A 23,305-nucleotide genomic window follows, 5' to 3' on the forward strand; every position below is an offset into this window, starting at 1 on the left:
ACGCGCTCTTTCTCGCACCTGGTTCTAGCGATGGCCCCCTTTAACGGAGTGCGGGGGCGGGGGACATCGCTCCCGGGGTAGGGTCAGGAGCCCCATTTTAGAGAAAGGCTTGTGGAGGTTCTTGTTCCAGGTGTGAAAAGGGAGTTGGGAGGTTTCGAACCCGAACCTTGCAGGCTCCCCACCCTGGCGGGCTTTGGAGTCGTCCCTGGGCGTTGTGATGGTCCTGGGAATGTGGGTGCTGGACTAGAGAGAGAGGACCCCAGCACCCTTCTAGTGTTTTAAGGGTGGAACGATGAGGGGCGGAGACCGTCTGCCTCGACAGAAACTGAGCTTTTGCAAGAGAGGAAATTGAGGCCCTCATAGGTATCACTTGCTCAAGAACAGCTGGGATTTGCACCCAGAGATGTCTAAAGTGAGTTGGGGAGGTGGTGGACGCTCTCCTTAGTGAGAGGTCCCTTCTTTGGTGAGGGTAAGCATCTGGTGGGGAGAATCGAGGGTGGGGCATGAATATGCCGGGTTCATTGTGTACTCTGTTTATCCATGCATTTTTTGAGTGCCTTCTGTGTGCCAGGCTCTGGGACTCAGCAGAATGGCTTGAATCCATCCCTGCTTTCAGTGAGGAAGCAAGTCAAAAGTAAAGAATAGTGTAGAAATAAAATAATTGTAAGTTGTGCTAAATGCCAGGTGGGGGTGACCAAGGGGTGGACTGAAGCAACATTTGAGCTGAGCCCAGAAGGAATCAAACACTTGCAAACTGCAGAAAACAAGTGTTCCCAAGGCAGAATGGAGCTGGTGTGTTTGAGGAACGCCAGGAAGCTCTGATGGCTGGAATGGAGAGGGAAAGGAGGTGCAGAGGGAAAGGTGTGTGTCTGGTGCCTAGAGAGGGACCCCACAGGGTCTGGGGGAGATTGGGGGGTTATTGCCTGTGATAAGTTTACTGGGTTTGGTGACAATGGTTGTCGTCATTTGGGGTGTATGGAAAATGCCACCATAAGCCCTTATCCTACCTGCCTCCACTTGAGCCCCACAGTCCCTGAAGAGGGTGGTGGGCAGCTTATGGGTCTGACCATGCCCCACCTCTGCTCACTCACCCTCCATGGCTCTCAGGTGCCAACTCCCCCCTCGCTCCCTTTAAAAAGGCTGTGACCCCAACCCCCTCATTTTGCAGAGAAACTGAGGCTAAGAGGGGAAATGCCTTGCTCCTATTTGGGCTGGTTCATTTCGGAGCTGAGACAAAGAACCCAATCCTAGTTTAGAAGAGCACCTCTCCTGACCAGGGCCATACCTCAGGCTTCCAACCTGGAAAATGGAAGCAGGAACCCATCCTCAGGGTTGTTGGGAGGGGCTATGGCTCACTGGAGGACTGTGCCCCCAAGCTTTCTTGAGGCTCTGAACTACACTCAGAATAAAACCCACATCCTTGCCTCTTGCCTCCAAGGTCCAGGCACACTATTCTCCTTTGTCCTTGACCTGCCCTGCGTGGTCTCACCTCTGACCCTTTGTGTAGACTGCTCCCACTTCCTGCCCTCTTCCCTTCTCTTCATTCAAGGCTTGGCCTAAAAGGTCACCTCCCCCCGCTCCAACACCCCGTTCTTTCTTCCTGTGCCCTTGTCGCAAGGTGCGATCCCAATGCTGGAGTGTGACACATGCACTGACTAATCTGTGTAAGCAATGGGCCTGGGGATCCTCCCACCTTATGGCCACAGACTTAAGGCTCAGTTCAGAGGGGACAAGGTCTCAGGGACCAGGGCTTGTGTCCCATTTGTTTGCTGGAGAAGTTGCTTGAGACTTGCCTTTGGTCCCTGGGGGAGCCTGTGCCTGATCCAGCAAAGACTCACTTGAGGGCTAACTGGAGCCCCAGAGGTGGGCTTCTCTCAGCCAGTCTCTGGGGGTGTGAGGCACCAATCAGTGTCACAGGAGCAAGACAGGCTTGGGTTGAATTTCAGTCATGTCTTCTACCAGTTCTGTGCCTTGCCCAGGTGAGACCAGGCTGGCTGTGGCCACTGGCGAGAGCCCTCAGCTCCCAGGCAGGGATGCCCCAGTAACATGAAATAACAACAAAAAGCACCTAGGAAAATAGGGTCACATTTTATGCACTTTGGAATTCGTCAGAGTGCTCACAGATCTCATTTTGTGAATAAAACTTGAAAGTGTGTCAGCCTGTGAAAAGTAAATCACTAGGAATTGTTGATTTCAGAGCCAGCTGGGTAGCTCCCACCTTCTGTGCTTAGAATCTACATCTGCAGCATCATGTCCTGCAGCAGACCCAGTGCCATGCCAAGCCTGAAAAGCACTCCAGAAAAGCCCACCACTCTGGGACGGAGGCTGGTGATGGCCAGGAGCCAGCCCGAGGGGCAAAACCCACTGGATTTTCAGCCCACTCCCAATGCTGTGGGTAAACAGGCCACAAAGCTCCAGGTTCTGGTGGAGATGGAGGCCCAGAGGCAAGCTTGAGGACTCCATACCTGTGGGAAGTGAGGTCTGAAAGCAGCCCAAAAGCGGGTATCCTATCCTTTGCTTTCCTGTTAACAAAGGTACCTTGTTGTACCTTCCCAAGTCTTCAAGCTGCCCCAAAGTGGGGACAAAAACAATGCAGGAAAACTAGGGCGGAGGGGACAAAAGAAAAACACAGCCAACACATCATCCATTTCTTTATTATCCTTCAGATTCTAAAACTTCCTCATGACACAATGTATAGCCATTGATTCCAGTCTGTTTATTAGAACTCGTATCCCGGTTCAGTGGCCGACTTTTTTTTTTTCACATTTATTATCAAAGACTTAGAGTCACAATAAATACAAGTGACAACCTCCTCCCCTCAACCAAAACAAACCACCTCCCAAATATCCTACACTAGTGTAACTGTCTAGTACACCTTCTTTGTTAAGGATTATAAAACTTAAGCGGTCCTTTTAAAAAAAAAAGCTCATCCGAGTTCTTTAGGCAAACACCATGTGCAGCATGACTAGGTATCAAAGAAAAACCCTATGGCAGAGCAGCAAGGACTATCTTTCATTATTTACACCCCTGTGATGAGAATTTATCATATAGAAAACTCCTCCCCATGTCTCTCTGCCCATAGGAGAGTGACATGTGGGACACAAGAGCCACAAGACACAGCAGGGGTGTATTGTCGCCTTTCATTCCCTCTGCACTAGAGTGAGCTTTTGCTTCATGTAGGTCTTAGAGCAGACAAGAGCAGAGCCATCCCTGCACCCACCACCTCCCAGAGAAAAGCCACTCTTGACCATATCAAAGGTGTGGGTCCCAACAGCACACATGGGATACTGGGGACTGGACTCCCCACAACATGGTCAGGATGGCCAGAGCCGTGGGCAGCTCCACGTAGACACATTCATCTGTGTGAGCATCCACGTGTACACGCAGGCCCACATACATGTAGCCGTTTCAGAGCTGCTCCCCCCACTGTCAAAATGGGGAAGTAAGCTCGGTGAACCCCACACCCCAGTTCATGTAACAGCTGAGGTTCTGAGTAGTTTCCAGTTGCTTTTGGGGGTCCCTATCACACATTACTGGGGATTTACAATCTTCAGTTGGGACTGGGGACTCCCACATTCTCATGGCTCCAGGGAACCGGGTCCTCTCAGCACAGGCTCCCAGAGCTGTGGCTGATTTTGAGGGGTGGGCTTTGGGACCGGGAGAATACCCTTAACGTCCTTCCCAAACCCAGAGGTATTTAACGCCTTTTCTTGTAACATAAATTTCATCACAGAACCACTTCATTTGGGGCTTATCACAGAAGTTACAGTGCAAAGGGGAAACTCAAGGGGAAAAAAAAGTTTTGAGACAGTAGAAATGAACTTATAAAGATTAAGGCATCTCACCTTCTTGACCCCTTTTTTTAAAAAGCTACATTTACGTCGCAGCAAGTCCTTCCTATGGGAATGCTTCCAGAAATGCTGGGCTGGAGGAGGCAGAGGCAGGGTCAGAGCCTGGCCATCCTGCCCTCCGCCTGTGATCAGTTTAGACTGAACTCACGGCCTATTCAACAGCCTGGGAAAGTCTGGCCAGGTGAGGTGAGGTGGTTCCTGAGCATGGTGGAGAGTGAGGTTGAGGGAGATGGGGTTGGGAGCCAGCGTGTGTGGCTTGGCTCGGGGCCCTCGAGTCACAGACCTAGTCAATCCCTGTGGGGGTGCAACAACCGTGGTGCACCTCCCAGTGCAGAGGTGACCTTGGCCCAGACACCTGATCCCGACTTGCTGCATAGAACTGAGGTCAGTTTGCCAGGGGAGGCCAGCCGGGCACTCTTTCTTGGAGGATTTGGAAAATCTGGCCCATGTCATTGAACAGACAGAGCTAACAGCTCAGAGTAGTATAAGACAGGTATTTATTTGCCAGGCACACAGAAAAATGCGAGGAATAGAAATGCTTGCATACTCTTGATTTTTTGGTGTAAAAACACACCGTTCCCCACCCCCCTCCTGAAGGTCAGTTTCCCTCCTTTCTCCCAATTCCCTGGATCTTGGAATGAAAGCCACCCTTTTCCTGCCCTCCCCTCCTTCAGCCCGTCTACGTTATGCACTCAGAACAAAAATCAGTAAGAAACTTAGGTTTTACACAACAAAACATTAGAACGTTTTGCAAAACTAGGTCTTCTACTGCATGTCAAAAATGCTTTCTAAACACTGATACACAACATGAGAGGGGGGTTAAATGAGCCTTTATTAGAATGTTGCAGCAGTGTAGTCAAAGAATATGGCCCTACAAAATAAGAATTTTAAATTAAGTCCCTAACTGCATGGATAGGAAAACCAGGGCTGGGGCTGAAGTGGGGAGCAGCGTACCCCATCTCCACACACGTGTGCGTGCACATGACACCCTTGCACCTGCACAGAGCTAGCTCGTGTGCAGCACACACATAACAGCTTCTGCCTTTCCTCATGGACTGATTTTCAAGGAGTGGAAGAAACCAAACCAAAACACAACTAAGAGCAGACCTGATCCTTTGTAAGACATTTCTGTAGACTCTAGAGGGTAAAAAAAACAAAAACAAAACTGAAGGCAAACCCTGGCAGCATGGCCCTGCTTCAAGGGAAGGTTCTAAACTAGACCCGAACATAAACCCTGAAGTCGGGGGGGGGGGGCACCTCCCCACCAGGACACACCTGACAGGAGCACAGGCCAGGGTTTAGGACGTTGTCCATCAAAATAAGTAGGAAAAGAAAAGGAAGATATTTAATAAAATAAACCACCACAACAACAAAAAAAAAACACAACAGCCAGCCCCTCCAACTTCCCACTCAGGCTCTGGATGTTGCTGCCAATTCTCTCTTCCCTCCTCCACTGGTGGCGCACGGCTTCCAGGTTCCCGGGCTCTCTGGCTGGGTCTGGGTTGCAGTTTGTTCTTCTGCTAAGTGTGGAAGGTTGGGGGTCTCCGGGATGAGCAGCAGCAGAGGCCTTCTGCTGGAGCAAGGGCTGGGTGGTCTGCGGCCCACCCTCCAGGGCATGGGGGCCGTGCCTGGCAGGGAACCCTGGGTCTGCATGGTTTACATTAAACTCCATCATCATCAGGTGATTTAAAAAAAAAAAATCTGTCAACCTAGAGATTGCCATGAAGGAAGGCAGTCAAAGATTAGGAGGCTAAGATGGGGAAAAGCAAAAACAAAACAGAACGCTCCACTCAACTTCAGAAGCCCCGGGCGCCAGTCTTGCCCGAGCGTGTCACAGTGTCTAGGGTGAGCCGTCCATGGGGGCCGAAGGGGAGCGCCAGGAGCAGAACCAGCCCCCAAGGTCCGCTTTTCTGCTGGTGTTGGGCAAACTAAAGGCAAAGAAAGGAAGAAAGCCCATGGGAAAGGTCCCCCAGTAATAATCCTGGTCCACCTGTGAAGCGGCAACCCCCCAGCCGCGACGAGACTTTGCAGCCAAGATCGGAGCTCTCACTTCTGCAGCTGGGCCCGCGTTTGCTCGCCCTCTTGGGGAGCAGGGTGTCTTCCCAAGTGGAGGGTGGTGGGGCCAGGTGGGAGGGAGGAGGGAGCCTATCCTCCACTGGGCCCGGCTCGCACTATTTCCACGTGGCCGATTGGGGGATGGAGCGTGGCGGGATCATGTCCAGGAGGTACTCCCGCTGGCGGTCCACAGCTGAGGAGGTCTTGTGCACTGCCAAGCTTGGGCTGACGAATGCAAGGGCCCCACCTGCAACAGAGCAGAGCAACAGGCCACGACGGCACCAGTCGGAGAAGGCTCCTGGGAGAACCCCAGCCTCAGCTGGGCGAACTGAGCATGGATGGTACAAATCTTATCCTTGAAGCTGAAGAGAGCTTATTAACTCAATTGCCTTTACAATGTTCCCAGCCTCTGCCACAGTAGCCCTACATGTGGGGCAATAATCAGAGATTCCGTCAGCTACCAGAACTACGAAAACTGAGGTGTTTACCGCAGTGCTACTTAAAACAGCAAACAACTACAAATGACTGAACTGTGCAACAGGGCAATCCAGTATGATGGAATACTATATAGCCTTTACAACCTATCTCGTCCTCAAAGAGTTTTTTAATGACATGGTAACATTCTCTCATTAAAACATTGAGAAGGACACAGAATGGCAAATACAGCATGATCCCTCTGTAGGACACATCCTGTTTTTTTCTTTATTATTTACATGCTGGCCTTTACACACACGTGACGTGCGAGTGAAGAGGCAGACGGGGGTGAAGTCCCTGTGTGCAGCAGTTGCTCTCCTGGTGTAGATGACAGCTCCTGCCATTATCCTCTCTCCGTATTGTCCACATCTCCAGTGAACACATAATCACGTTTATACTTGGAAAATGAAGAAATGACCCCACCTCACCCTCCCATCCTCCAACCAGCACACTTAGGTTCTGGGCTGGCCTGGGGGTAAGGACTGCCCTGGAGTCCCAGCTGCAGCAGGGACCAGAGTCACTGTGTCACCAGAAGTATTTCTGGTGGGTTAATATATTTTGTGGAACAAGTGTTCCAAAGTCAAATTTACCACAGAGCCCTTCCTGTGCATTCAAGGGCAGCACTCCAGAAACCTGCTGGCCAGGTCCTGCCCAGTTTTCCTCAAACTACCATCCAGAAAGCCAGGGTGACCAGGAGTGCTAGCAGAACTCTTCTGAGAATTGCTGTTCTTAAGCCATGACACTTTTACCTCCAATCCTACAAATAGTTGGACACAGCAACTATTTATGCCTTCACATTCCCTTTCAAACATTACCCTTAATGCGCACAATTTTCACACAGTTTACTATCTATCACTGCATATACACATGGACACTCGTATTTGACTTTACCCACTTATTTCATATACTTTCAAATTTCCCATGAAAGGAATTTCTGACCCGCTGGGAGTTCTTAGCTATAATCTTAAACATGCTGAGCAAAAGTATCTCTGCCTGGTTTGTTTACAAATGCTCTCTGATCTCTGAAGAAGGCAGCTCAAATTCTTCTGAAGTTGGATGAACTTGCCTGAGCTTACTCTCCTCTGCAAGGTCTGATACTTGAGCGTGTTTCTAACTCATGGTCAGCTGCATGCACAGCTGGCTCTGTGTTCTGTTTGCACAGACAGCCCAGCTCTCCCAGTTCTGACTAGTGAGATGGACCTCACAACAGTGCCTCTACTTCCTACAAGGATGCAGCGACCACGGAGGGCAGGGGAGACAGGACACTCGCTCCACTGCGAGCTCTCTCCCATCTCCTCCTCTCAGCGCTTTGTGCCTACATTTCACTTTCCCGTTTTTGATAGACACAAGAAATATTTAACTTCCATCTTAAGACCAGCAAATAATAAAAAAACAGGAAAAATGGTGTGGAGGATGACCCAAGAGCAACCCAGGAACAGTGGGGCTGTGGCAAACTGGGGAACAACCACCTAAGGGTCTCCATCTCCCCGAGGCTGCTCCTCAAATGCCAGCTTCTCAGAGGCCTTTGCTGCCCACCTCAATTAAAATCCCAGTTCCCGTCCCAGGGTCCCTCTCCTCCTGCCTGCTTTCTCATTTTATTTTGTACTTTGCACCACCTGACCTGTTCAAGGCAAAGGGCAGGAAGAGGGTTCCCACAAAGCAGGTAATGAAGGACACTGGATAAGCAAGAAATGAAGCTAGTGCACCGAGAAAGATACACTATAACAGCAAAGAGAGGCATTCTCTATAGCAGGAGGGGTAGGGGGTGAGCTGGCGAAATGAGCATATATGCTTATAGAGTGCACTGATCTTGGATGGAGCTGCCTAAATTGGTTCTGCCACCAGTTTGGGGTCAAGCGCTGAGAGTCTGGGTGTAGAGGGTGGAGACACGAGGGTGATTAGTATTTACACAGGACTACCACTTGCTCAGGGATCCTATTTAGTGAGTAGAAGAGACAAAGCTGAAGAATCAGAGGCAGCTGCTCTCAGGAAGCAGGTCTGTGGGTTCAGGAACCTTTGTGCCATTTCCATTCACTTGTGTGTGTGCACACGTCTTTGTTAAAAATAAGGAAGGGACGGACCCAATCCCAGCAAGGTCCCCGCTCTGAGCCCCATGGGGCTGCCCACCTGTACTCAGGGGCGCCTTCTTCCAGTTGGAGGTGGCGTTGCCTTTGCCGGCGCTCACGGCTCTCTCGGAATGTCTGCCGGTCCTGCTGACAAGGGCTGTGGCCGAGGCTGCATTCTGCAGTTTGGGTGACTGGCTGAAAGTGTGCAGGATGCCTCGGGGCGTTGTGGCCGAACCCCGGGACAGCTGGCTGGAGGCCTACAGTGGAGAGAGGGTGCAACAGCTCATGTGGGGAAGGGGGCAACAGAGGGCAAGATGCTCAGCGCGGCCTCTCCTTGTTCTGGCTGACCTCTCCCCACCCACACGGGATCCCTAAAGTCCAAAATCAGGAGACTAGGTAAGTTACACCGAGGCAGGGGGGGAAGAAGGAAGGGAGAGAGAGAGACAGACAGACAGACGCAGGCAGCGTGACAGTCGGCGACGGACGTGGTCACGGTCTGGGGCGTGAGGGCTGGTTGGTGGCGCGGTGCAGGGGGCTCCCGGCACCGCAGTTCTGACCTGTAGCACAGCCCCGTTACTCCAGTCGCGGGCCTCTCCTGAGCGGAACGCCAACTTACGCCGGGGTTTTATGACCTACACAAATGGGGGTTGAAATCGAGGTCAGCACTGTCCAGAGGCTGGCCTAGGGTGACCTAGAGTGACCAAAGGGCAGCAGTTGTGGCTGCATGAGGCCTAGTCCCCACAGGATAGGAATTTCCTGAGGGCAGCACAGCTACCCACTACATAGGGATCTTGAGAAGATGTGTTTATTAGTGAGTTTCAAAATGACTTCCAAGAACACAAAAAAATTGGGGTGGGAAAGCAAAGCAATTAAAAAAAAAAAGCAGCCAAAAAAAAAACTTGACTTCAAACTTGCTTCTCTCCTTAATTTAGCTAGAACATTTCTTCCAAACGCCCCTTTTGTATCTCAATGTGGCTTTCAGAAAAGTCCTTTTAGACAAGAAGCACTTGTCAGCCGGCACACTGCAAGTGAAAGCTACAAAATCTAAAGAAACTGCAAATTAGTATTTTCACCACCAAATGCCACCATTAAATGCAATTTAGATGCACAGTTAACAACCAGGCAGATGATCGCCGAGTGTGGGAGAGAATGTCTGAACATCTTGCCTGCTAGCGACAACTCCCTGCCAAGGGAATGAGGCCTCTCTCCTGGAAGGCAAGGCCGCCCAGCCCATGTTCCCAGGCCACAACTCTGGCCTTGGCCCCTCACCTGCTTCAGCACGGGGTGTGGGGCGGTGGCAGGCTCAGCCTTGGCCTGCGTGGGGGCAGCGCCCTGCTGCAGGAGGCGCTGCTCGATCTCCTGCTCCTGCTGTAGCGCCTTCACGAAAGCAGCCTTCAGCCGGCTCGTGTGCTCCACCTTGAGGGCCTTCTTCTGGTTGGATGCCATGCAGTTCTCACACATGATGGCACCACCCTTTTCCTCCCGCCAGCGGCACGTGAAGTCCGTCTTGCACTGTGCACACATGTAGGGCTCCCGGGACAGCACAACGGCGGCTGACATCCTGCCTGCTGTAGGGAGAATCGGGTGTGGCTCATGTCAAAGGAACAGTGACATCACAGCCAGAGCCCCTACTACCCTCAAGGTGGGATGCGGATGCAGGTGGAGCAGGGGCAGCATCCTGGGCCATGTGGCCCAACTGAAGCCTTGGTTAATGATTGTTCATTCGGCAAACACGTATTGGGTGCCAAATGTGTGCGAACACCGGGCCAGCCTCAGGGAAGCTTTGCTGGCTGAAGCAAGGTTGAAGCACTTTAGAAAACACCGTGGGTTAGGCATCCTTGGTACCAACTCTCAAAGATGTTAGTGCTGTCAGCTTTGGCTTCTCCTGATAGTGTCTCCTACCCACAGTGCAATGTGAGACCTCACAAGCAGCGTTTCCAACCCTCCTGTACTGCATCACCAGTGGAGAGGGGACAAGGACCACTCCAGGCCCCACCCTGTTGTGACAGGCACCCTTACTAGTGGGCAAGTTAACTAAGGACTAGTAGCCTAGGCGAGTGCTCATGCCGACAGGCACTGTGCCTGATGCCCTGTGGGTATCAGGGTGTCCAATTCTCACAAGAAACTTCTGAAAGGGTACCCTCACCCCATTGTCCTGGGGAAGAAACCGAGGCCAGAGAGATGAAGTAACCTGTACACAACCAGTCAGGGGCAGGGCCAGGACGCACACCCAGTGCCCTGGGAGATGGGAACTCGGCATCTCCTTAATCAGCCACAGGAGGGGTGACTGGGGAAGCCACAAAAAGCGCCCACTCAGCTGTGGGGTCAATATTTTTGCCACTGAATGTGCAATAAGGGGTACCTTTTGCATTTCCCCCCTATCTTTTCTGTGTTCAGCACTCAAGAGTTTAATTGCCTCTTGGTACTATGGACTCTTGGTGCTGAGAGTCCCTCAGCCTCCCCATCCCACCTTGGGTCTGCCCGAGCTGCCCCTGACTGCAGAGAAGCTGCGTGGATCTGACTCTAGATCTGACTTCTAGTCACTAAATAAACAGATAGGATGTTACCTGTCCAAGCCACCCCCAGCTCCAGCCCCAGCCTATAGATAACACACTCTGGTAAGAAGTGTTCTCCTTCTACAAGTCCAGTTCCAGAGGACGTGGCACCTGCGTCCAGTCCACACCAGGCAGCTAAGGCCTGCGTGACCAGTGCCAGAGCAGAGACATCTCAAGCAGGATTCAGAGCCTCTGCCCACAGTTAGGTCCTATTTTGGCAACAGGAGAGAGTGACTGACCAGAGATGAGAACAAGCAGAGACAGACTGATCTGGGAGAGCAAACGGCCAGCACAGGCAAGTGCAGGAAGGGCGGACCTGGTGTCCTGGCTTGGGCCTGCTGCACCGCACCAGCCTTGCAGCAGCAATTTTGCCAGCTCTACCTCATCACAGAGGAGGCATTAAAGGGATCCAGACACACCCAGGCTGTGTCAGAGCCCACATCCCTTCCTACCGGCCTGGCTCTGAGGCCCCACCATCCCTTGAGACAACCTGACAGGTAGAGTCCACCAGGCCATCCCCTGCCCTAACCAGGTTATGGCCCTGCTGCCTCCTCAGCCCTGAGCATCTGGTAAGATCACTGGCTGCCCAACACATGTCACCACAGCTCAAACCCAGGGTGTAAGGTCTTCAGCTCAGCATCTGCTGGAGGCTCCCTAAGGGCCAATCTGGCCCCCCATCTCTGGATCCAATGTCACTTTTGATCACTACACTATACATGCCCTTTTATTCCTAAAACCTCCTAACCTTCAGGTGTGCTTTCCAAACCGCTTCTAAGGAAGGTAATAAAGTGAACCTGGGGCCGGGGGAGGGTCCAGCTCAGTGGTAGAGCGCACGCTCAGCATGCAGAAGGGTCCTGGATTTAATCCCCAGCGCCTCCATTAAAATAAACAAACCCAATCACCTTCCCCTCACAAAGAAACAAAATAAATAAAGTGAACCTGATCCAGGCACGTGTGTCCCTCTCCCACTTTGGGGACTCAGCACTCAAAGCTCCAGAAAGTTCTATCCTTGCATGATGACCACACACTTACCTGAGAGCCCAGTCTGGCAGGCTTTACTTCCAGACTTCCTCCTCGCCTCCCTCTGTGGCACACCAACATCACAGGGCCATTGCCACTTGTTCCCCTGGACACACACTAGGGGTCTCGGGCCTCACCAGGACCCAGCTCTCACAGGTGGCCCCATCAGAAAGAAGGTGCCTGTGATATGTTTAAAAAACTATCCCAACCTCATAGCAAGTGAAGAACTGATGACAAAACATCCTTCATAACACGTCCTAAGACAGCTGTGAGTACACAGAGGGCGTGCCAACATGTGCCTCACATCAGAAACAACCTACATGATGGGAACTTCAGAGGCAAGAGATGAAAATAGCCCCAGGCCTAGGGCCTCCTCACCTTGCGTCTCCAGCAGGTTCTGCACCACCTCCTCCAGGCCGACCAGGTAGATGAATTCATTGTTGGCAGCACTGGGCAGGAAGTTCATCTCAGGGGCAGGGGGCTTGGGAGGGGGGATTTCAAGCAGCGTCTTCTCCAGCTGTTTGCGCAGTGCAAGCTTGGCAGCCGCCTGCCGGCTGGCTGGAGAATCAGCAGAGGTGACCACGGAGGCCACGCTGGTGGGGGTGGAGTTGGCCTGAGCAGAGGTGGCCGTCGTCCCTTTCAGCGATGCTGGGGAGGGCTTTTGAGAGACAACAACCTGGGTCAGAGTGCTTGTAGAGCCCACTCTGAGGCGGACTCCAATGCTGCACCCACAGCCCAGGTTGGCACCAGTAGCTACACTAACAAGTCCTTATAAAAGTAACTCCCAGCTGCCTGACATGGACAGGCTACAGGAAAAGCAGTATTAAACTCATCGCTCTACAAGATGACCAATCTTATAAATACATTTGTTGAGGTCTAGACAATATCTAATAAACCATAACTTTAAAGTCTGTAATTTGCTATGCTTGGCCACCTGAGGACACCCATGAAGCCATCACCATGACCAGGATAGTGGGTACCCCCCAGGCAATTGCCCATGCCCCCGCCCCCCACCCAGAGACCCTGGCCACTGTCTTGTCACTATGGACTGGCTCTCTTTCTAGCAGAGGTCTGGGCGGCCTGCTTTCTCAAAAGGTTGCAATGGTGGCTCACTGTGGCATCAATGGCATTTCTCTCATCTTTGCGTGGCTCTGCCCTTGACCCTTCTTGACCATCACTGCTCCTACATTACTTTATCATCTTCATCTGGACCCCAGTGACTGACCCTTCATCATCTCCTTGCTCCAGTCCACCTGCCCCTCAACACTTTCAAGTGCTCTTCCCCAAACCTGCAGTTGACCAAGCCAGTGCCCTTAGGTTTGTGGGGCTGAGAACTCTTACAGAAATCCAAGAAAAGTTGGGTATACATACCACCCCCTGGAAAACGCACACACCTGACAACCTGTACCTAACACATCACGGGGCTCAAGGAGCCCAGGATACTTTCCCAAGACCCCATCCAAAGGTTCTCCAGAGCTGAGCAAGACTCCCTGATGCAGAGGATGCCATCACAAGCACCTGGGCCTGGCCATTCTGGCCGCTGACCAGCCATTTCTTTCCTTTCCCCCTTGCAGGCTCCCCTGGCCCCACAAGGAGCAGTCACAGGCTCCACCGCTGCCTGTCCGATTCCTGTCCTCACAGCACAAGAATAGGGTCTGGCACACAGCAGGAATTTCATCAGCGTTTATGGAGTGGATGAAACTGCCTACACAGGTCAGTCTTTTGCTCTGTCCAGGATCCCCATTTGAGTGGGAGGACTGGACTTGAACCTGACTTTAGAGGAGGGAAGGACGTTGCCCAGAGCCCTGCTGGCCATGCTCTTATTTGAGAAAGGCAGGCAAGGACGCACCATGCCAAAGGAGGAAGAAACGCTAACTCACACATCAACAAAAGCCTTTGCAGACCCAGTAATTTTATCTGCCAATGAGGAACTTGCTTCCATCCTGCCACCCCTGGTTCCATCTTCTCTGCTCTGTTGGGTGGGGACAAACCCTTCCATCTCAAAGGCTCTGCAGAGAGGTGAAGGGACACAGAACTAAAAATAGACGCGCTGGTGCTGTGAGGACATCTGCAGGCGTTCTCCCTGCATGCTTGTGCCTGTAGGCGGGGAAGGCTCCAGTGCACCTCCCCACCCCAAGCAGGTTCTCCACGTCCATCGGACACCTCGCCTGGCCTCATCTATCCCCTAAAACCTGCTGTGTCCCACAGGCCGACTCTCCCCACCCCTCAACCTTCCTATATCTCAACTCACCCTGAGATGTGCACCCCTCACCCTCTCAGCAGCTGTCCAGCTCCGCTGGATGGCAGGTAGGAACACAAGACTCCTGCTCATGACATTCACGTCCCAACAGGCTCCAAGGAGCTACAGTACAAACTTCTATGGGGCTAGATTATCCAAGGCCTTGCCTGGCCCCCAGGGAGCAGGCAGGTCACACACCATGGAGACACGACTATGTCCCAGGACTGCAGGCCATCACAGGGGTAGCTGCAGGGCACATACGCAACCCTCACCTGTGGGATGTTAACGAGCAGACTAGTGTTGGGGACATTGGCGACGCGGATGAGGCCCTGCTGGATGATCCTCTGTCCCTGAATTTGCACACTGGGCACCGATGCCCTGGGAGCCAGGAGGAGTGGCGGTGGCCCCGTGCTGGAATGTTGTCTGATGTTGTGGATTTGCTGTCAGGGTGCGGTGGGGAGGAGATAAAACGATAAGAGGGATGACAGAAGAAGGCACAGAGAAAAGGTTCCCAAACAGAGGACTGGGTAGGGTCTCTCTCGAAGGTGGATGGTTGCTTGGGGCTGCCTAGATGCACCCCTGCTCCTTAAGCACTTGCTCTGCTCACCTGGGCCCCCCTGACGAGCGGGGGCATGACGACCTGTGAGCTTGTCTGAGGCCCTAACTTCGAGGACGTCTGCTGCCCGCCACGGACCAGGGGTGGTGGGATGACACTGCCAGGCATCCGAGTTGAAGAGGTCTGTCAACAACACCAACTCTCAGATCTTACATGGTTTTTTAAACAAACAGGTTTGCTGTTTTTATAAAGGTACATGCTCATTACTAAAAAGAAAAAGTAAGGCTGTAGAGAAAACAAAAGCTAAAATGTGTATTCTAAACACGAAAAGAACCAGGAACACAGATTTTGGCAAGACCCATGCAAACCTGGGCTCACTCAGGTCACGGTCCTACCACAGCAAGTCTAGCTAACCAGGACAGTACAACCTGCCTGGTATGAGCTGGGGGTTTGGGCCTGTTTGAGGGGAGGTGGGCCACGGCCAGAGCTCTGTCCTACGGCCGGGAACAGGAGCTCTGCACCTCACCCTGTGGCCAGAGGAGGCAGTGAGCTGTGCTGGGACAAGGCCCATTGGACCCCACAATTGCCCTCAGGGAGTCGAGCTGAAGGAAACCTAGTCTGCCTAGGATCTTGGTCCTCTCTCTAGCTTCACTGGGGACAGCAATGGGAGGGGCACTCAGAGCTTATGCATGATTTGTTTAAGATGTCAGTGGGGTTTGGGTGTGGGAACACAAATATGCTTTATTTTGGGGCCTGCGGCTGGAAGACTTCATTTCAGTCTAATCAGAAGGGGTGGCCTTTTGCAGAAACTGGATCAGGACTGCTCAGGAGGGATGCAGAGGGAACACTGACCTGAAGCGATGGCTTGCCGGAAGGAATGTTCTGGGTGCCCCGTACAAGCGGGGGAGGGGTGGTCACGGAGCTCCCAGTGGAGCCTGTGGGCTGCAAGAGAACAGAACACAAGAGAAATGAGAGGGCCACCAACCCTGCTCCTCCCACACATAATTCTGGCAGAGGAGCATTGCTTTTCCTCCTCTTCCAAAGGCATCAGGCTCTCAAAGATTCTGCTTCCCACCCACCAAGTTCGTTGCAGCAGGAATTGACATGTTTGGAAAAGGCAAATAAGAGATTTTCCAGCACCCCTTACCCGCCCCCTTCAAAGGGACTTGGCATCACTGTGGTTCAGGTGCCATCTCTGCCCTCTAGGGGACAGGAAAGGCTGGCTGGTTGTAGCTGTGGCTGAATTAAGGACCCAGGTTTGGATAGGATAATCCCAACCTTAGTGAGAAAATGCTGGCACTTCTTAAAGTCACACATGCCACTAGAGGAGGAAGAGTAACAGACTCGGTCACCTCACCAAGTCTTAAGCAACTGACAAGGAAACAAGTACTGAGCAGGCTCTATCCATCAGGATATTAACAGATGCCAGGCTTTGTCCATTTGTTTACTAGGTGCAGGTGGGAGCTCAAGCAAATCCCCAAGTCAGACCAGTGAGTGTCCTCCTGTCTTGCTCCCTTAAGAGAACATGCATTCTATACACTGTCAACTTGTACTGCCCAAGATGCTTTTATTTTCTGATTTACTGAGAGAGTGGTTTTCTAGAATATAAGAAAGGGTAGCTTCATCACTGTCCAGGAATCTTCCCAGAATGAGCACCAAAAAAACCCAACAAAACAAACTTGACCTTCCCTACCTAGTAAGCTACATTTAAGAGCAGCATAAGGAGCCTGAGGCATCAGAGGTGACAGGAGCAGAAGCCCCAAGACAGGGCCTCTGGGGCAGTGCTATGGTGCACCTTGTGGTATTCGGCAATCTGTCCACAAAACCACAGCAGCCCTTGCTGGACAGCACAGCCATCCAGAGGGCAGGAGGCCTTTCTGGAAATGGGCTCAAGACAGAGCTCTTAACCCCAGAAATGTGCTTCCAGCACCTTCAAAGACATCTGCTCTCTATTTCCTTGATTGTTTTAGTCCACAAGGAGTTGAGCTTTATATACTCAGATCTGGAATATTCTAGACCGAAATGTACTCTGATATCCTCTTAGCTAAATCCAAAACATGAATTGAGCTTGCAAATTTCCATTTCAGACTTTAACCCTCACGGCCCTGAGGAAACCTGACCCCCTCATGACCAGTCTTTACGTACTTGGTTCTAAATGGCTGACCCTCGAGGCAGGAACAGACACACACATACCTTCTGTGTGGTGGTTTCCTTTTGTATTTGACTCTGCCGCAACTTCTTCAATAAAACGAGTTTTGCTTCTTCTAATCTTAACTCTTCTTTCAGTTGCTTAATCATCCTTTCTCGTTCTTCAGGACTGCTTTTCTACAAGGGCAAGGGAACAAGGGATGAGGGGGAAGGCTGGGGGCCAGGGAACACAGGCCCCACTGTCACCAGCTCCACTGCGGGGTCATTCAAGGCTCATTCAGGGTCAGTAAGGCTCACCATGAGGGCCTCGGTGCTGGTCTCCTTCAAGGTCTCCTTCGACAGCCCATTCACCCTTGGGCTCGCAGGTTGCTCGTTGTCAGAAAGCACAATCACATCGGGCGAAGGGGCTCTCCTTTCTGACTTCATGTCGCTGTGGAGCCGGGACAGCAGGTTGTTACCAGAGTGCCCAGATTGTGCTGGACAGCGTTTCCAAGAGCTCCACACCCACACCCCACAGATGCCTGGATTCAGACACAAACACAGCATGGTGGCGGCAAGCAGGGCTGCCTCGCCCGACCTCCCTACCACATGCCAGCCCAGGCTGCCTTCTCCCACCACACTCACCATGTGGCACCCAAACCTGCCAGTGGGTGGCTGAGCCCCTCAAACACTGGGACTGTTCTAGGTGCCCACTTCTGCATCCCCAGGGTTGAAGATGCCTTTGTGTCTAAAATTGACAGTGTCATTTTGGAAAACACCACAGCTCCTTCCTTTACAATGTGGCTCAACACTGAATAAAAACATTCAGTCCTGGATGGGCCTGCTGCTGGGGCTCCTACCTGCCCATGTTGGAAGCCACCTGATGGGGAGTCTGGCTCCCATATGAATCAGCCTTCTTTGCTCAACTCGGTATCACTGACAGCCCACCTGCCCCAAGGAGATGGAAGGGCTGATACACATGCTGTTGGTCTACAGTCTAGCTCCTGGACATGGGGTGTCACCACCTCCCAAGGTGGCCAAGGCTGCCTGATGGATCCTGCCAGTGGCAATGTGGCAGTAGTGGCTGCATGTTCTGAAACTGACTAGAACACAAAATATGTTTTTCTCTCACAGATCTGGGTACTTTCCACTCAACTGATCTGCTCACAAACTAGTTCCCAGCCACCCCTACCCATCACCCTCTTGCCCTATTACTCTTACCTCAATCCTACCACCCAAGTCCCCTAGGACATATATGCAGATCTAGTGCTACAGGGCTTCTGCTATGGTGTTGCTGTCACCACACATGAGAACCACTGGGTCCCAGAGATGGTGCTTCACCCCCAAGCATTTCCATTTGCTGAGAGCACAATGTAAAATTTCCCCTTAATATCTGGCCTCTGCATTTGTATTGAAGGAATCAAATCCTTCTTTCCATCAGGAGGAAAACCTGTCAAGAACTGACTGTGTCCACTAGGTGGCACTGTAACCCAGAGAACAAACTCGATAAAGTTAACTGGGAGTAACAGCTCAAAGTTGTCCCACCCCTTCCACTATAACCCAGCTGAGCGGGGACAGAGTTATAGATGGAAAATTGGTATTTTAACAGTATAATGAATTGCCTTTTCCATTCCTGGAGTGAGCTGTGTCTTCAACGAAGGATGGGCACAGAGGACCAGATGCTGACGGTTCACTGACTCCCCCAGCCCCTCCTAATCCCACCTCCCAGAGTTGCATGGCTGCTGCACCTCAACACTCCCAGTCCTGATCCGATTTAACCAGCACAGCTGCTGAATGGTCTCTTACAAGAGACCAGGAGAGTGGACAAAAAGGCTTCCATTTCAAGGTATAGAATCCCTTCACTAGGGTTATCAGTCTGCATTCTCAAGTCCACAAACTGGCTGGCTGTCTATAAAGTAACTCAGGATGCCTCACTAGGGCCTCCTCAAACTAAAAACCAGTGCAGTTTGGGAACCACCACTCTTTCAAGCCTGCATGTCTCCCTGCTGACTGCCAACTCTGCCCCAAAATCAACTTTAAAGATGACCTCAGGGCTCCAAGTTCTCCAGACTCACACCCAGACACTGAGCAGACATATGGATATGGCTCCAGCACAGGAGTTGCAGCCACTGGTCCCAGCCCAGCAGGGCTCCCAGGCGGGCTCCCAGGAGGCTGCACACAGGCAGAATCACGTCTAGAGTTACAGACTGGAGGCATTTCCCGAGCAAAAGCACACTGAGACAACAGTAATCTACAGGGATTTATCACTTTTTATTACCTCATTGAGGACATGCACATCTTCCGAAGGTGAGATGTCTAATAAAGCTCAAATGTGCCTGAGGGAAGCAGGGAGGGTTAGGGACTGAGACCATCTGGAGGCTGAAGCTCCCTGAGATGGCCACTCTGACTACAGTACTCCTAGGTCCCATCTTGGACTGAGACTAATCAATAACTCTTCCAAGAGATGACATCACCTCCCATCAATGATCACTCAGCATCCCAGCAGCCAGCAGGGAGTGAACTTCCTGTATGCTAATCAGGGCACCAAAAAGTCATGTGACAAAGGCATTTCCCTCTTTGGTCATGTGACCCTTTAACTGTGCCTTCCAACGTGAAAACCATGGCAACAGCCAGTTCTAACCAGTTTGTGACACGCAGACTTCATTTTGAGAAGTGAGGTAGGGTTCAGGTGCTGTCAGAAAATGGAGGCACCCAGATCACCCTGGGGCTGCTGGGCTGCAGGCACTTCCTGTGTGGTGCCGGCCCACAGGGGACCGTTCCTGTGTTACTGGGACCTAGGACACCTCTTCTAAAAACAGAAGGGCCACCAGCCCTACTAGTTTCCAACACAAAAAACTTTCCTATACTCAATTTTTAAAGCAAAGGTGCTTCAAGTCTCTCAGTACTTTCCCAGTACTGAGTTCTTTTAATTCAGGAAAAAAAAAAATACCCACTTGACAAAGGCTCAGAATTATTATGGGCATTCTTTTTTAAAAAGCGTTTTAAATTATAAAACCATTTAGGCCAGGAGAATAAAGCAGAGGAAATTTAGCCCAATATGCCAGGGGAACAGTGTCACGGCCAGGTGCCCGAGCACCAAGTTTATTTGGAAGCTATCTGATTTCAGGACAAATCTGACAAGCCCATCATGCCCACCTTGGGAACCCTTATGTAAAATACAATCAGAAGAGATTTTACGTGACCTATGAAAATCCCTGGAAGCAGGCCAGGCTGTTAGCAAAAAAAAAAAAGTCTCACTACCTCCTCCCCTGTATGCCGGCTGTGGCTAAACAAACACCAAAGTTCTGTTACCTGCCAGGAACTTCCATCAAGTTTCCTGGAGAGAAGGCAGGGACTATAAACTTAACTCATGACTAGATCCCTCACCCACAGCACCAGACTACTACCCCAGTTGCTTACCAATTAATGGTCAGTGCAAGGTTAATATTTAGTGCCCCTTGGCCCGTGCCAGAGGAAGCGGTTTCATTCAAGGAAAAGAAGATCTGACCTTTGTCATTCTCTATACGGGCCTGCCTGATGTCCAGGGAAGGCACAGTTGATCCACACTCATTCATTTCTTCGCTCACTCCTATTTGTTGAAAACTAACCTAAGGGGCAGGTGTTGTGCCAGGAAGTGGGGAGAAACCCCTGGATAAAAGCAGTTCTGTCCTTAGGGTCCACCAGGAGGGGCAGATGCAAAGCCAGGAGAAAGAGGCGCAGGTGGGGTGTATCCACAGGTAAGAATGGACCACCACCCACCTCAGCCCCCAGAGCAAAATGGTAGCGTCACCGGAGCACCTTACTGCCCCAGACCTGCTGGATCAAAGCCTGCATTTTTATAAGATCCCTGAGATTTCTGCACACACATTGGAGAAGTCTGGGATCACTGTGGGCCCAATGAGGCCTCAAGATAACAAATTCCTCCTCAGGGCTGACCCAGCAAGACAAGCAGGGCTGGGGCCAACTACTCCCTCTCAGAACCCTCCCTCGTCCACTCATCTTTTGGGGCTGGCTGGGCGGGGAGAGGCAGGTGGTTGCTAGCTGTGTTTAAAGATGGGGTGAGGGGCTTTGCTAGACCCAGCATCAGTCTCACCAGCTCCTACAAACACTAGCCTTGGCCCCACCAGACCCTCCCCCAAGACTCTCCTCCCACTGGAGCCTGTTCACACCTCCCAGGCCAAAGCTCCTGCTCACAGGTATGTCCTGCTGTGGGCTCCACCCGCCCTCACCACCATTCCCTCCATTACACTCTCCAGTCTCCCTTGTGAGCCCCAACTCACACTTCAAGATGCACTTCAAACCATCTGTGCCCTTAGAAAAGTCCCTGGCTGACCCAGCCCCCTGACCCCGACCCCCCCCCCCAGCCCTGGGAGCATAGTCAGCAGTACTCCACTGCACTCATGGTACCGGCCCCGCAAAACAGTGCATCTGAGGGACCTTCCTAGCCCTAGCTCCAACTGCCCACCCTGGGGGCAGGGAGCTCAAGGCAGAACTTAGGGTTTCCACTCAAGGGCAGCGCGAGCCTGAGCAGAGGAACCCCTCCCACCAGCAACCAGCTCACTCACCTCACCCCAGTAAGCTCATCCAAGGAAAGTGCCTTCACTTCCTATAAGGCATAATCATGGTGGCCTTGTGCCAGATCAGCTCACCCTCTCACAGCCTCCTAGGGTGATGCTGTCATTGCCCATTTGACAAGCAGGTTCCCCCATCCTAAGCAGGGGTCATCACAGGCGCAGCAGCCAGGGACCCACTGTCCCACTTGGGGTCTATTTCCACGAAGCCAGGGAACTGCAGCTCCTAGTAAAGGCCAGAATGTTTCCAGGGTGGCCCAGCAATCAAAGGGCAAAGAGAGAGGTCCAGCCCTGATGTGACTCCACAACCCGCAAAAAAGGCTGAGGCTCCCTAACTCCTCAAAGCCAGAGAGGGAGGAATTTCCTCCTGGTGCCATGCTGGGTGGGAGACAGGTCACAGGGCCCCCTCCCAGAGAAGGTTCTGTACACACACTGAGGGGCGGGGGGTGATGTCACACTCCCACAAATCCAGGTCTTACTTGGTTCTGCCTCTCTCAAGTGAAAAGCCCAGGGCAGGACACTTCCCTCTCTGTGCCTCCTACAAGGAATAGGGATAGTCACTCCTGCCCTGCTGCCCCTCAGGGTTGCTGGGTGAGGTGAGACCTCGGTGCCAAGGAGGCTCAGACACCCTAGGAGGCCATCAGGGCAGTTCAGGGCCTAACCTTTCCTAAAGCAGTAGGGAGCTGCTGGCTGTCAATGTGAACTTGACATGTAGCCATCAATCTGCCGCCAAGAGTAACACCTGAATATTCTCAAACCCACCAGTGAAGACAGGGATTGTGTTTGCTCTATGGGTGCTCAGGAGACACAATTGGTATGCACCTACCCCCTCCTCTTCCCTGCACCTAGCTCCAGGATGGGGTCTGTGAGTTCGTGAGGAATCTGCAATGCCTGTAGACTGACTGATCACCCTGCACATGTGGGCAGCTCTCCCCACATGCACACAGATACAGCATTACTAAAGGATGTGCATTCTCACTTAAAAGGATTTCTGAATTCTGTGTCATTATATCTTTTCAAGTGCTAAGCCCTGGAAGTCCAACTCCTAACCGATGAGTCCAGGACTCTGGTGGATATTAAGGAGGAGTCCCAATACTCATAGTTGACACAACCCTGTACAGAGGACCACTGCACGACACCCTTAGAGGGCACCCTGCCAGCTCTGTAGAGCACTGCGGAGGCAGCTCATGCTCAGACTCTCATTGTCAGTTCTGTCTCTAGGACCTGGGCTAGTTCTGTGGCTCACTCTGCGGCTAGGAGTGAGGAACGCAGAGGAAGCAACGATGCAAGCTTTCACAGAACAGTCATAGCCTTGAAAGCTTCTGCTTGGGCCCTTGGAATACATATGCTCTGGGAGGCAACTAGGACTGTGCTGAGACCACCCTGGTGTGGGATGCCAAGCTAGCTGCACAGAAAGAGGGTCACAGAGACAGACATGGAGATGGGCCCAGCCAACCCATGTGAGTGACAAAGCCACTGGGGACATCCAGTCCAGCTGACATGGGACTACAAAGATGAGAGCCCAAGAAGCAGGGCCCAGCTGGGACCAGCCAACCAGCAGATCTGACAGACTATGCTACACTGATATAGTTACTTTAAGCCACTCGACTAATGGGGCTAATAGCCCAGTTCTGCCCCCAGGGAGCTAGCCCACACTACTGTAACTCCACATCCTCCCTCACATTGACCCAACAAGGTCACCCACTCGAGGCACTACCCTGGGACAAAGCAGGGAGAGAGAAGGCGAGAAAGAAAAGGTTTACCCAGTAACCACCCCTGCTGAACCTCAAA

General features: G+C 52.0%; 1 protein-coding gene across 9 annotated transcripts in view; it reads right to left on the reverse strand.

Annotated features, from left to right (window-relative positions):
• Nucleotides 1–2,636: 2,636 nt before the first annotated feature.
• GATAD2A (GATA zinc finger domain containing 2A) overlaps nucleotides 2,637–23,305 on the reverse strand; it is a 92,523-nt gene continuing 71,854 nt past the window's right edge. For 6 of the 9 annotated variants that reach the window (XM_032465167.1, XM_032465173.1, XM_032465166.1 and 3 more), the window contains 10 exons: nucleotides 17,262–17,394; nucleotides 17,010–17,141; nucleotides 15,669–15,758; nucleotides 14,868–14,999; nucleotides 14,533–14,700; nucleotides 12,400–12,679; nucleotides 9,716–10,014; nucleotides 9,004–9,078; nucleotides 8,508–8,703; nucleotides 2,637–6,153 (listed from right to left, as the gene is read on the reverse strand). In XM_032465167.1, the coding sequence (XP_032321058.1) occupies nucleotides 6,023–6,153; nucleotides 8,508–8,703; nucleotides 9,004–9,078; nucleotides 9,716–10,014; nucleotides 12,400–12,679; nucleotides 14,533–14,700; nucleotides 14,868–14,999; nucleotides 15,669–15,758; nucleotides 17,010–17,141; nucleotides 17,262–17,394 (1,636 nt within the window). In that variant the 3' untranslated portion in view covers nucleotides 2,637–6,022. Of the gene's footprint in view, nucleotides 6,154–8,507; nucleotides 8,704–9,003; nucleotides 9,079–9,715; nucleotides 10,015–12,399; nucleotides 12,680–14,532; nucleotides 14,701–14,867; nucleotides 15,000–15,668; nucleotides 15,759–17,009; nucleotides 17,142–17,261; nucleotides 17,486–23,305 lie in introns of all 9 variants that reach the window. The other 3 variants (XM_032465169.1, XM_032465171.1, XM_032465170.1) reach the window with 3 other exon arrangements.

Source organism: Camelus ferus, chromosome 22, assembly GCF_009834535.1.
Source record: "Camelus ferus isolate YT-003-E chromosome 22, BCGSAC_Cfer_1.0, whole genome shotgun sequence".
NCBI classification, from domain to species: domain Eukaryota; kingdom Metazoa; phylum Chordata; class Mammalia; order Artiodactyla; family Camelidae; genus Camelus; species Camelus ferus.